At 30.5% G+C, this 14,369-nt stretch overlaps 1 protein-coding gene across 1 annotated transcript; it reads right to left on the reverse strand.

Moving 5' to 3' along the window:
* Positions 1-1,373: 1,373 nt before the first annotated feature.
* Positions 1,374-2,144, reverse strand: LOC128959321 (uncharacterized). Its single transcript, XM_054305263.1, has one exon. It carries the CDS (start codon positions 2,142-2,144, stop codon positions 1,374-1,376), a length of 771 nt encoding a protein of 256 aa, XP_054161238.1.
* Between the last annotated feature and the right edge of the window lie 12,225 nt (positions 2,145-14,369).

Genomic DNA, 14,369 nt, shown 5'->3' on the forward strand with positions numbered 1-14,369 from the left:
ATAAGTACTGATGAAACTTTTTGATAGCCCATACAATAGCTAGACATTCCCTTTCAGTTGTTGAATAATTAGATTCTGCTTTATTCAACGTTGCGCTTGCATAGTATAGTACCCTTTCTTTACCGTCTTGTATTTGACATAATATTCCAGAGATACCAATACCGGAAGCATCTGTGTATAAGATTAACGGTTCTCTTTGCCTATAATGTCCAAGTATCGGAGGGTTCAAAAGTCTATTTTTAATTTCGTCAAACGCTTTTTGACATTCAGCGCTCCAAATGAATGGTATATCTTTTCGTGTAAGATTAGTTAAGGGTTTGACGATTGAAGAAAAATTCTGAACAAACTTTCTATAATAATTACACATCCCTAAAAACGATCTAATACCAGTTAAGTTGTGAGGTACAGGAAATTGAGATATGGCTTTTGTCTTGTCTTCATTAGGTTTAGTACCATTTCGATTGATAACAAAGCCAAGAAATTTCATCTCATTGACAACATAGGTCAAATGAAGAAAATTATTCCTTCTAATAGGTCTATTAGATCTTGAATTAGCGGTAACGGAAACACGTCTTCCTTGGTTATTTTGTTAAGTTTACGATAATCAAGACAAAACCTTGTCTTCTCTTTTTTTGTCTAACTAATACAATCGGATTATTTCAGGGGCTAACAGATTCTGTTATTACTTTATTAGTTAACATTTCGTCAACGATTGTAGTGATCTCATCTTTTTTCCCTCCATCCGCGTGGATAATTCTTTTGTTTAATAGGCAAAGCATCGCCGGTGTCAATTAAATGTTTAATGCCTACGCTTGAAATAGTTCGAATCTGAATTTTTGAAAGCAAAAACATCTGTAAACCTGTTTAATAAATTTTCTATTAATTCTTTTTCTTCTTCATCTTTAGTACCAATTATAAATTTTTCTTCAGATTTTTGAGAGATATCGTATAATAAATTTTTATTGATACCACACTGGACGAGCGATGGGAAAATTTCTTCAATGTCACCATTATTATGAAACAAAGCGTCCATGAAATAATTCATACCTAAAATCGCGTCTTCATTTAAATTATCAAACACGTAAAACGTATGATCAAAGTTTATATTTTTATATGAAAGTAAAATTTTTACTTTTTTGTTTATTATTATATTGGATCCATTAACTAAACTAACTGGGATTGGGTGACATTTCGTAGCGGAAACTTTAAGTTTGATAAGTAATTTTGGATGAATATAAGAAAGATCCGACCCCGAATCGAATAAAATTTTATAATTATTATTATTAAGTTTAATATCAAAATATAGTTTATATTTAGATGGATAGCTATAATAAAATTTATCGAGTGTATGTCCATCTTTATCATCACTCGATCTAATTAGTTTTTTGAATTTTTTCGTTGTTGGGTACAGTTAATCTTAATGTGCCCAATTTTTCCACAATTGAAACACCTTGACCTAGTCTGGAAAGCTTTCCTTCTTGTAGAGGATGTTGCTGTCTGTCAGCCTTGTTTGGGTTGTTATCCACTCTCTTCGGTAATGTATTACTATCCTTGTTACTTGGTCGACTACCATCGCCAAAACTATCTCTTCGGTAACTATTTGTGTTCTCATATAACGAAGTATTATAACGTTTATTATAGTTATCGTTTTCATACGAAGGGTCTCTATATTGTTTAAAATTTCTGTTACGTAAATTGAAATTTTGCTGTCTATTTCGTGTGTAGTCTCTCGAACTACGTTGATTAACTTCCTGTGATTCTCTTCTATTGAAATCCGTTTGATCGCGTCGATTAAACGTTACATGTTTAGTATTATTAATTGTTTCAATACTTTTACGTAGCAAACGTTTTAAATCATCGTCTTCAGTCTTATAACCTTTGGGATTAATTGCGTTTCTAGCCTTCTCATGATTTTTGAACTTTTTAACTATTAATTTTATCAACTCGTGTTCACTATTTATATCTGTGTTTCGAGTAATATCCAACATATCCTCATAGAACTCATATCCTTTGAAACCATCTACAATCGTTTGCTTTTTGTTCTTAAGGCTCATTTCCGGAGAACACTTTTCAATCAAATTATTTTTCTCGACAATATAAGTTTGTATCGGTTCTCGGCCGTAATCAAACTTACGATTAATCATTTCTGTCATAGAGTCTTCAGATCCACCATACAGCCCATAAGTTTCTTCTTGATCGCAACATAGGTACCATTGGTTACTTCATATCTAACATAGGTTTTCGGTTCTGATCCCAAATTGTTGATCAATAGTTTCCGTTTCTCAGCGTCAGGAATGATGTGATTGCCGAACACTAACAGCTCAAAATTGGTTATCCAATCATCAAAATCACCACTTTTACTTCCATTATAAGCATCGATTTGTGGATGCTTGTATGACTTAACAAAACGATGACTAATAAATGTATTGTCGCGTTCAGTTGGTCTTTCATGGTTATCGTTATCTCTAACGCCAATTGAGCTTCTATCCATGACACTTCTATCGGTTAGTTGGTCATCATTAATAGAACGGTACACAGGTGCGATTGGATCTGCATTGTTAATATCCAATGCTTCGTATGAAACACTACGTCTAACCTCACTTGTCATCATAAAATTTAATTTTACAACTATTAAAAAGTATCACCAAATCAATGCTTACACAAACTGAAGTAATAATAGAATGAATGATTACTTCATATAACCATTGCTTATATAGTTAATAAAACACAATTTTTTTAATGCTTGAAACAAGTTTATTGAGTGATTAAAATATATAGGAAATATAACCGGTTTTGTAAGACAAGTTTAAAATAAAGTATTAAAAGTATTATAAAAAAAATATTCAGTTTCATGTCCTTGAAAATCTGTCTTTTGTCTTATAATTGGTTAAAGTCGTTTAGGCGCTACATTCACAAACGCTACTCCATGTTCGTTAATCTTATTGAGAAACACCGGACGTCTGTTATGTGGCATTTCTGGTAAATACTTCCATTTAATAGCGCTTATTTTAATCTGAATTTGTTGCCATCCATCGATCAATGAGTCATTGTTGTCATAGATATGAACTTTCTCTCCCAACGACAATGTCTTTCCTCTACGTCCGTTCTTTATATGCCATGGTATCACTTTGTTAGCTACTCTTAAGTCAGTAATTTGTCTTCCTGCTTGTCCGATCAACACAGGTACTCGCAATTCGACGACTTCGACAAAATAAGTACATATGTTAGGTGTTTCTTTTACTATGAATACCAAAATAGTCCAATTATTTGAAGATGTTTCGATAATCCTACCAATTGAATGGGTGTAGACGGTTCTTCTTCTCCATGTAGTTATAACAATTAACGTTAAAATAAAAACTAGTAATCCGATAACTGTCAGATCTACGATTGTCTGTATATCTATTGAAAACAATTCTCGATCTAAACCAAAGATAGAGGCTTCAACCTCAGTCATAGCAATTACTTGAAAACAAGCCGTAGAACCTATTACTCTACTGTACGATAAAACACCCATTATTGCTATAGTAATCATCAACACTTGAATGATACCACTAAATGTCCCGACTAAACCTTTAACAAAATAACTTCCGGTCTTCTTTGCCGTTACCGTCTCTACTTCGCTGATAGCTTCTGCTAAATTTTGTTGCATAGTAGACAAATAATTTGTAAATTTTGTCAGAGTTTTTGTGTCCCACTCGAAGAATACGTCATCAATCGTTGAGTTATATTGTCTTATATATGGAACCGTAATGTTTGGTATTATCAAACTGTTAACCTGTTCATCACTTATTGTCGACATTTTTTGTATTTCAGTCAAAAGCTCTGAATGATATGAAAATGCTTGGTTATCCACTTCATTACGAAGAGGCCTCGCAAACGGACCCCTGAGGATCCGACCGATACTAGGGAATGAGACGTCACAACCCGGATCTAGATTGATAACTTCTATGAATTCAGTTAAGTGATGTCTCACTGGATTTTTGTTTTCGCACAATAAATCATAAACAGGTAGTGCATTTTTATGAATAACATATCGATCACCTCCGATAGCAATTGGTTGATAGTCGTCCAATTGACGTGTAATGATGTCACAATTTTGACCAATTTTTCTTTCATCCCAATCAAAGATACCTTTATAACAACTTTTTGCTTCCATAATTTGGTTAACATCAAATGTAAAGCAAATATACTGATGGTTTATGTATTGACAGTTAATAAAATTAGGTGATATGGTTCCCATTAGGTCTGTCTCATCTTCATTTACTAACCATAGCGTATCACCGTTGATGAAGCTTAATGTTTTATTTTTACTACCCTTATTGAAACAATCTTCTTTTAAACATGTAAACGGCAAAAACGTTGGCTTTATTATGGTATATTTTCTATTACTCTTCTTTCTGGTCAGCGGTATTCGAATGGAAATGTAAATTTTGTTCGTCTTTGGATCGATTGCAGTAGAAATTAGTGGAAAAGTATAGTATAACTGACGTTCAGATCTATGAATACCTAAGTCAAAATTGTTATTAAAAGATCTCTCGATATTGCTTAATATACGGTTTAGGCGCCGCCAACTCAGTAATCCGTGACTAAGTCGCCCTGAATTAATAACACTGAAAATGTTTTCAAATGTTTGTATGCCATCTAAAAGTACGACTAATTGATTTTGAAATAAATTATTTTCTGCCAATCGATAATCGTTAAAAATAGACATTATAGCTACAATGATTATTTTGCTCTCTAAGTAATCTTTATAATCATTTAATGAATTGTAAAGATTATTAATTTCTGTGGTAGTGTAACTCTTTAGTAGATTTATTTTTTCATTAAATTTTATCATTGTTTCGGAAACTTCTTTGGAAAAACCTATGAAATTTTCTGCTACAATCTTTAAACTTTTTGCAGTCTTTTCGACAGAATCCTCCAAATCGGTAACCCTATCGTATAGTTTCTTTCGGTCGTGTTTAGCGGAGATCACTTCCGTCACCAACCAGATTGCACCGGCTCCTACAGCCACAGATATCGGATCAATGAAACGCTTATTTCTTATTTCACCTCTTGATTGTTGTCTTAAACGGAAATTTTTAAGTGTCTTAGTGGCGGTCATATCAATTTGTTCGGAAAAGGAGGCCATACTTTGTTCGAAACTTTGACATGTATTGTTTAATGTAGTCACAAAATTTTCGGCTTCGGTTATGTTTCCACTTACAGTAATTTTTGATATCATTTCTGTACACAAGTTTATATCATGTAAAGAAGATATGCGAAAATTTTCAAATGGGAAGTCAAATTTAATAAAATGTATGAATTCATCTGTGAAGGCGTATAGCTTGCCATATCTTGTAAATTGAATGCCATGGTAAGCTGCTACCGTTGTATAGTTTAGATCATCAAATTTCCTTGTAATGTTTGAAACATATATGTTTTCTAAAGGAATTACGTCGATATTATCATCTTCTTTCTCATCTTCGTATTTAATATCTTGTACTTTATTAGTTTGTTTTGGTAGTTCAAAATTTGTGATCTTTACTTTTAATCTATTATCTTCTACAGGAATAGGTACTGGAGTTACGGGTTGAGGTTTTTGAGAAGTAAATTGACGAAGTACTGCATTGCGAGTCGCAGACGATACCAATCCTATTGATTCTAATAATTTACGTTTGGAAAATACATTATTAATGTCGTTTTTAATTATCTCTTGCGACTGACCGGTCGGTTGGCAAACTATTGTAGTAGTTGTTGTCTTTATTTGCATTACTTCAGTTGGCTGTATTTGTGTACTGGTAACTGTAGATGTATGGTGTACTGTTTCAGTTGAAGTAATAGTGGATATGTTAAGTACGGGGTTGTTAATTATGTAACTATCTTCTGTTGTCGGACACGATGGCTCTAATTTTACTGAATGACTACCAAATTTTTCTTTTGTTTTGAGATAAATTATTTTACCACTAATAGGTAATACTTCCAACGTATAAGTAGAGTCAATCTTGTAGTTATAATTAATTTTATCAATTTGACTACTGTAAAATTGCAAATGATAGCATCTGTACAAAACGGTGCTGGTATCGTAAATATAGTGAACTGTAACATACGTTGACGGTACAGGAGTTGATTCGCACTTGTCGTTGTGTATATAAATTATACCAGAAGTATGTGATCCATAATCAGGCTCATACATTTTGTCTTTATATATTAAGACGTGATTGACTGCGTCCTTAATGTCTCTATCTACAGTGACCATTTGTATCTTAATTATAATCCATTTTTGTATTGTTTCAATAGATGTTTCATTTTTGTCTTCGACATTGACATATCCATTGCACTTAAATCTACGGTTGACACCAACGTCAGCTGAAAATCTTTCTTTAACATCCGATGTCTTTATTTGCAAAACATCGCATTTCGAATTTCGTATGATAAGAGTGTTTCGGTCAATAACGTTAACCAATTCGTACGATTGATTTGATAAAAATTTGTCGTCTTCACCAGAATCAATCAATGTCACATAGTCAGTATAGATACCTATACTATACGAAACCAACGTAAATATAACTATACTTTGCAAAAACATTTTAATAATAACGAAAGAAAACTTCACTTAAAATAAAAACTATTATTATTAACACAAACAATAAGAGTAGAGTAACAAACATTATTGTCAAAATGAAGTGGTTACAATATTATACATTATTATATATTAGCTTAATATTACATAACATATACAGTATTATTATTATTATATATATATATATATATATTTATTAAAAAATATATATAATATTTTCATAGTTCCCTAAAAACCGTACAAACATATTGTATGCTTATGTATGTATGTGTATGTATTTATGGGTGCTTTAAACATTGATGTTTATAAATTATAATATAGCTAAGCATTGGTATGCATTAAATAATGTATAGTGTATGTGCACTTGCCTTTAATAGATTGTGGATAATTGTCATTGATAAATCATTTTACATGTCTACAGTACAATCTATCTTATGCACTGGTATGTGTTTTTGGTTGCACTGGTATTATATAATACTGTATGAGCTTTAACTGTTTATCCTATTGGTATTAAATACTATATAGTAGATGTTAGCCATACACATATGCACATATGCGTGATTTTTTGTTATTAACAAATGATTTTTTTATGACAGATAATGTTATGTATAGAAAAAAATGATGATGTTAATTTTCAGCAATTTATTTTTTGTAATAATACATAATGAAATTAAAAAATATTTGTATTTTTGTTGTATATTATATTTAAGCATTAATATTATATTATCATTTTTTTGTTAATAAATTTTTTTCAACTAAGTATTATTCAATGTACTATTTATTATTATTATAATTATTATTTAGATTAATTTTTCATACTATTGATTCATATATTACATATACTATTACAATTTAAACTACCGTAAATTAATTTTTGGTAAATTATAAATACAAATTATTGGGCAATGAAAATTTAGTTGTATTTAAAAAAATAAATATATCTTATAAATTATATACAGTATTTTATACTATTTTATTTATTGTACAATTATATTATTATTTTGATATTGAATTTATATTGATAATTGAATTTGATATAATTTATAAGTATAATACTCCAATTTAATGGACATCTGGAACCTATAGATCTCTCACTTTTTTACTTACTGTGCGTGTGTCTGTTTTTATTGCTAATCTGTGCACATGTTTGATATGTATGACTATTTAACTTATGTAAACCAAGTGTTAAACCATTCATGAAATACAAGTTTTTATTTTTGAGGAAAACAATAATTTTCTGCCCCTTTATTGACTTTAAATGGTGTTTCATAACATACTTTAGTTTATATCAAATGTGTATAATTTTCTTTGAAAATAAAGTTTATTATATTTTAATTTTTTCCTCCAATAGGTAATGAAAATTTTTAAGTTTATATAAAATTTACAGTAAATATAAACTTTCTGATTATATACCATATGATTATAATTTATAAACTAGTGGTGAGAAATAGATATTTTCTGTTAAAAATATTAAGTTATATTAATATACATTTATGTGGGTTTATGCATAATATATTGAATATTTTTAGTAAGTTATTTATTTTACTGTAAAATAACAAAAAACTAATAAAACAAAACTATTTTCTTAGTTTATGTGAACTTATTTTTTTTAGTTTAAAGTGTTTGTGTGTTTAAAATATGTTTTGGATTTATAGTAAATTTATTTTATTCAATGTTCTCATTAACTAAAAATGGTATGTATTTTTTATTATTTGTATTATATATGTATAATAAGTTAGTTTGTATGTATACAAATAAATAGCTATTTAATTGTCTATTAAATAGAGATAATTATAGTATATTGAACAGTGAATGGCATATTTAACATATAGTTTTATAATAGTTACCGTATATTTTATTGAATACCATACAGCAAATAGGGTTTCAAACTCAGTGAGTATATAATGATGGGGCGGGTAGTAGTAGTTGTAAAAGTTATTGTTGTAGTAGTTTATTGTATAGTAGTTGAAGTACAATATAACTCTATTGAATACAATTTTATTTTGATATAATCAATAATTAATGTGAAAATAGCAGCTAATTATAGAATATTCTGTAATTGAAAATTCTTGGATATAATAAATATAATACTCTATGTTATTAATATGTTATTGTTAATAATTGTAATACTTTATTACAGCATCTATATACAGTATATTGTAGATAAAAAGCATTATTTATAATATGGTATTTTGTTATACATAATAATAAATTGTATTAGATAATAAAAAACTAATTATTGTATGGATTTTTTGTAGGATATTTATTTACACAATACTTTGGAAAAAAATATATTTGTATGAAATTATATACTTTATTATACATTGAGTTATTTTTTTATTGATAATGAACTCAATTATATGCCAATAAACGTATTTATTAATATTATTTCATTTCTCAACTATTTATAGAAATAAAATAATTTTTTTATGTTATTTTAGTTTATTTACTCAATTTATAAATAATACAATCTATTGTACAAAATAATTGAATGAAACCAACTAACAGTTATAATAATGGGGAAAATGCCGTTAAATTATTTTGACACTTGAATTTGAGTTTGATTTGCAAAATACTAATAAACAAAAAATATTTTTCATATAACACTAAATTGTTAAAAAAAAATACAATACCTATTGTAACAAATTAGGGGTTACAGCTAACTAAATATTGAATAATACTTAACATGAATTATAAAATTATTGTTAGAAAATATTTTTAAAAAGTTTTTCTAACAAAATTCAGTACGCAATAAAATACAATAAATTTTATGGCATTTGATTAGTAATAGCATTGAAATAGATATTCATGTTGTTGTCATAACATTTTATTATTTTAATTTTGTAGTTGCAATATTAACAATAAAAATATCATAGGTTTCTATTATATAATATAAAAAGTATAGTTATTACTGTGTTTGACTGTGTTATGTGATGACTTAATATACATATTATAGTCAAAATAAAATTAATTAAAAATTTTATAAATATATATGCAATAAAATATTTAAAAAATAAGATTATCATGTATTTTGTGATATATTATGCAAATTAATTAATATTTAAAAATGTGTGTGTTTATTTAATAGTTACAATATTGTTTATCATAATTATTATCAAATGTTATTTTAAAATTTATTCATATTGTAATGAGTAGATTTTATCATTCCTGTTATAACTATAATATATCTTATTTCTATACCGTTTCAATATTATTTTAATAGCATTGCCATTTATATCTGGAAAGTGTTGATTATTTAGATGTTTCATGAGAATTTTTGGGGTGAGTTACTCGCTTCACTTTCCATGCAATGATTTCACGTAAACCACTGGAATGGCCGCCACTATTGGCACAGTACTCCTGTAGTGGTTTAGGCTGTCTTAATTGTACATTGGGCACAATATTAGCTTTTACTACACAATTATTAATACAATCTATGTCTGATTGATCGTAAATTAAGACATTACTACTTTGCGGACCAATTATATAAAAGGTATTATCTCTGGTCCTGAGATTATTTAATTCAATTTGACCTTTACTATCAAACGAAACACTATTTAATGTTAAGACAGACTCATTATTTTGAGAGTTAAGACTCGAAGTCTGTACCACTCGGGTCTGGTCAGAAGCTCTAAGACCAGTAAAAACTATTTTACTAGTTTGGTCACTCACTACACGTGACACAACTATAGTATACTGAAGACAGGACGATACAGTGTTATCAGCATCCATACAATGGCTGGCTAGCCGCAACACTTGCGCTAAAAACAAACAAAAACCGACATTACTCAATGACAACAAATGTCTTGTCGCAATTATAAACTGGTAACTAAAACATAACGATTGACTAACTGGTCGGGCCCTACCAATAATTGCCAACGAGAGAAGCCTCAAAGCCTCCCTCTAACCAAAACATGCAACTCAATGCCCAATCTACTAGTAAGACTGAGTCTAAGGGTCAGTACCATCACTCGGTACTACCGTCGGTAAAACCGGCGTATAGTCTATTCAAATACCCACTATAGGATAAGTAATGCTATACCCGTTGACCAACCCTGTGGCCAAACTATAAATCAGAGTCCTCTGACTCTGATGACATAACCATGGGATCGTCACAAGCAATCTCTGGGGGAATCTAACCCATATATGTCCGCCAAGCCGTGCCTACCCGGCACTAAATAAAGGCGTTTAAACACTAGTTAAACCCTACCCAACACTCGTCGGTGAAATGTGATAACACCCGAAACCTTTGTTACGGTGACTATCACTGGACTACTAATCTGTACTGTATAACATTACAACAGACAACAAAATTACATTCAACTAACATACATAGACAAGGACTATATTAGACAAAATTGTATGTGTGGTGGCGTCAATGATAAGGCGCTCATTAACTACAGCAAGCGGTGTCGCGTACACAACCGCCGCCGCATCGGTCAACGAATGCATCGCCGGAGAGTCACCGATCACATAAATTAACATAAATCTATAGAAACACATCATACACTCAAGTACGATAAAGACAATACATGACCGACAGATTGCTGACAGTATTACAAAATTATCGTAACATTTCTATTATCTCACATACGGTATTCAGTTAAATCTGGTCAGACATAACTATGTCGTCTCTGGGGTCAATTGACATCACCTATAGGTTTTTGGCCGTGATATTGTAAGAACAGTGCATATGTAACAACAATAAACTATTAGGTGTCCAAATATTTATTTATACCGGGTCAGTCAATCCCGAAGGTGACTATAGACTCATAAAGTTAAGGCAAACCTTAACTATACTCTCGGATCACTATTGAGGAGCGTATGTTAACGGTCTTAAACTCAGTGTCCGTTATCGGCTATTAACACACAATCACGCGATCGGGAGACCGGAACCCTCTTGGGACCACTGGCCTGCCTAGTCAGTCGGTATCGAATAGTAACTATGCATTTCCCAACTAGGTTAGCGAAAGCACATATGTACTCGAGAAATCCACTGCTATGCATTCACACACACATTCACTCAGCCGATAATTACAACAATCAACCAAACTAGTGCTATTGTCACGAAGACAGCAACTATTGGATCACCTAGTAAATTGTATTTTAAGGTCAGACTATTAGTGTTAAATAACACTGAGAACCGACAAAACTACAACTGTTTCACTAAGACGTAGGACTATTGCCGAAAAATCGGGCAGAGCCTTCGGCGGCCTGGTACAATCTCGGGGATGTCGGAGACTTCCATATGACACATATAGTAGTCTATACCAACAATAACTAAGTATAGGTCAAAAGAGGTAAGGGAGGAGGACAGCGTAGCCGTACAGATCTCTCGACACGACAGACCCGTTAGCACACTATCAATGGTAAAGGAATGACGGCAGGACCGTACGAATCCCCCGACACGGCGGATCCGATGGTCAACCATCATAAGGTAGGTTAGGATAAGGTATGGTATCATCATATAACTGGACCGGACCCCCCGACACGGCGGATCCGACCATTAGCTATTTTCGCGGAAAGGTTCGACAACATGACCGAACAGATCCCCCGACACGGCGGAACCGTCTGGCCAGTCATCTTACCTTAAGACTGTAGATAAGAAGGGACCTTTACGATACTGGAGCTCCCGACGCGGGAACCCACGGATTTAGGTCGCTTAGAGAAGGTAGGAGACAATAAAAGTAAAAACTCACATTAAAATCCAAAGGCTTTTATTTTAAAATGACATCAATACGAGGTATACATCCAAGTATACGGACCATATCAGAGAAGGGGGTCGAACCAGAAGGGGAGAGAACTGATCTGCTAACGGCTCTTAGCAGTACTAGTCTTATGCCGAGTGACTACCAGTATCTCAATGATAAAATCATTGAGAATACTTGGGGTTTTATAGTCTCGGTCGCATCAATATAAATTTTCAAGGGTGTATGGGAATATTTTAGTGATGCGTTGGTGCCAGAAATCACTACAATATTATACTATTTATACTATGTTATGTAATGATTGATGTCTAAAATTGGTAATTCTGGCACTGAGTAGGGAAAATTTTATATAGATTTATTCTACAGTTAGGGAGAGGAGTTTGGATTTTTGGCACCGAACATTTGTGTATTGTAGTATATTTATGTATTAATTTAATGTTACTAAAAAATTCTTTTGTGAGTATTATATATATATATATATATAAGGATATTATTATATAATAGATTTTATATTGACATCACTCCCTTCTCCCTGTAGATTCGACTCGAATCTCATGATATCTGTCCGCTTATAAAGATTAAAATTACAATTAAACATTAAAAACATCAATTATTAAATAGGATATAAAGTAAAATTGTTATAAATGTAATATAAATGTTATAATAAATATGTTTAAATATTCATTATATAATATTGATTAGAGTATAATATTAAGTTACACTAATAGGTGTTTATATTGGGAAATATTTATACAAATATATGAATTGGTTATTTTAGTTTTGCATGTAATGTAATGTAAGTCACAAAATATATTAATAGATTATATAATAATAGATTCATAGTTACGGTTATATAATAATATAAATTATATCAGAATAGTCTCATTAATTGTGATATTTATATATAGTAAATAGTATACTAGGACTAAAATTATTGGATAATAAGTGTATATTATATAATTATAAAAGGGTTAAATTGTGTATACAATATTCAGATTATGTAAGTATATTGATTATTATAGTATTTGGTTGCAATAATTGGTTGACTATAAAGTTTGTTTTATATAATAAAAACATTGTTTATAAGGTTAAATAAGAAAGTTTAAATTATTAATTAAGTTTATTAAATAAGTCATTGATTATATCATCGGCTGCTATGTTATCAGCTTCAGTAGGTATGGTATAAAACGAATTAAATTCACCCAGTGTTCCCATATCCGAAATCGCCTTTGTTAGTGATGAATAGACAACTGAATCCGGTGATGCTTTCTTGATGTTGCTTTTGATGATTTCTTCAATTTTCGTTACTCCAACATCATAGAAGTACCGTCTTATCCATGTCAAAGCATCGTCTGTGATGTCTTCACCATAATTAAATGTAGAGACTTCCAGATGTAGAGGTTCTTGGATATCGGTCACATGGTGTGATATCAAATGATCAATAATGATACTTAGATCATTTGCAATATAATGGTCAATAGAATGTCCATTTTTGTATTGACTAAAATGTTTCGCACGACACAACAAACACAACACTGATTTCATATTAATATGGTTATAGAAAGTGTTTAAGACATTTGATATGTCTTCACTTTTTAATATATTTAATAATTCATTACTGTCGGTTAATTTGAGACAATAAATACATAATTTATTAACACAATGATTACGGGTGAATTGTGGAAGCCATGTAGTTTCCAAAGTTTTTGCGAAACTATTTTTAAGACAAAATAGTTTGCATTCTGCGTTGCAAATTTGGTTGTTATTATGCCAGTGATCATGTGTTTCACACATTAAAATACACTTGTTGTTGCACAAATGTGTGATCTCATTCTTATTAATTTCGTCGACAATATGGTTAGTAAAGTAATATCCATTTTCATTTAATAAATTGCAGTATATACAAATATAGCGTTTTGTTACACTACGTTTAAACCATTTTTGACTATTAATGGTTTTGGTTAATTTAATTGAATATTTAGGTTTTATATAATTAAAAGGTAACATATTAGTTTTATAATAATTAAGTATACATAATAGTGTATATTCAGATCTTATTTTATAAATAAGAGATCTTTTTGGGCTATGAGATGAACTAA

Source organism: Oppia nitens, unplaced genomic scaffold (genome assembly GCF_028296485.1).
Source record: "Oppia nitens isolate AA-2021 unplaced genomic scaffold, nextdenovo-longstitch-racon4-pilon3 scaffold45_pilon_pilon_pilon, whole genome shotgun sequence".
In the NCBI taxonomy this organism is placed as follows: Eukaryota; Metazoa; Arthropoda; class Arachnida; order Sarcoptiformes; family Oppiidae; genus Oppia; species Oppia nitens.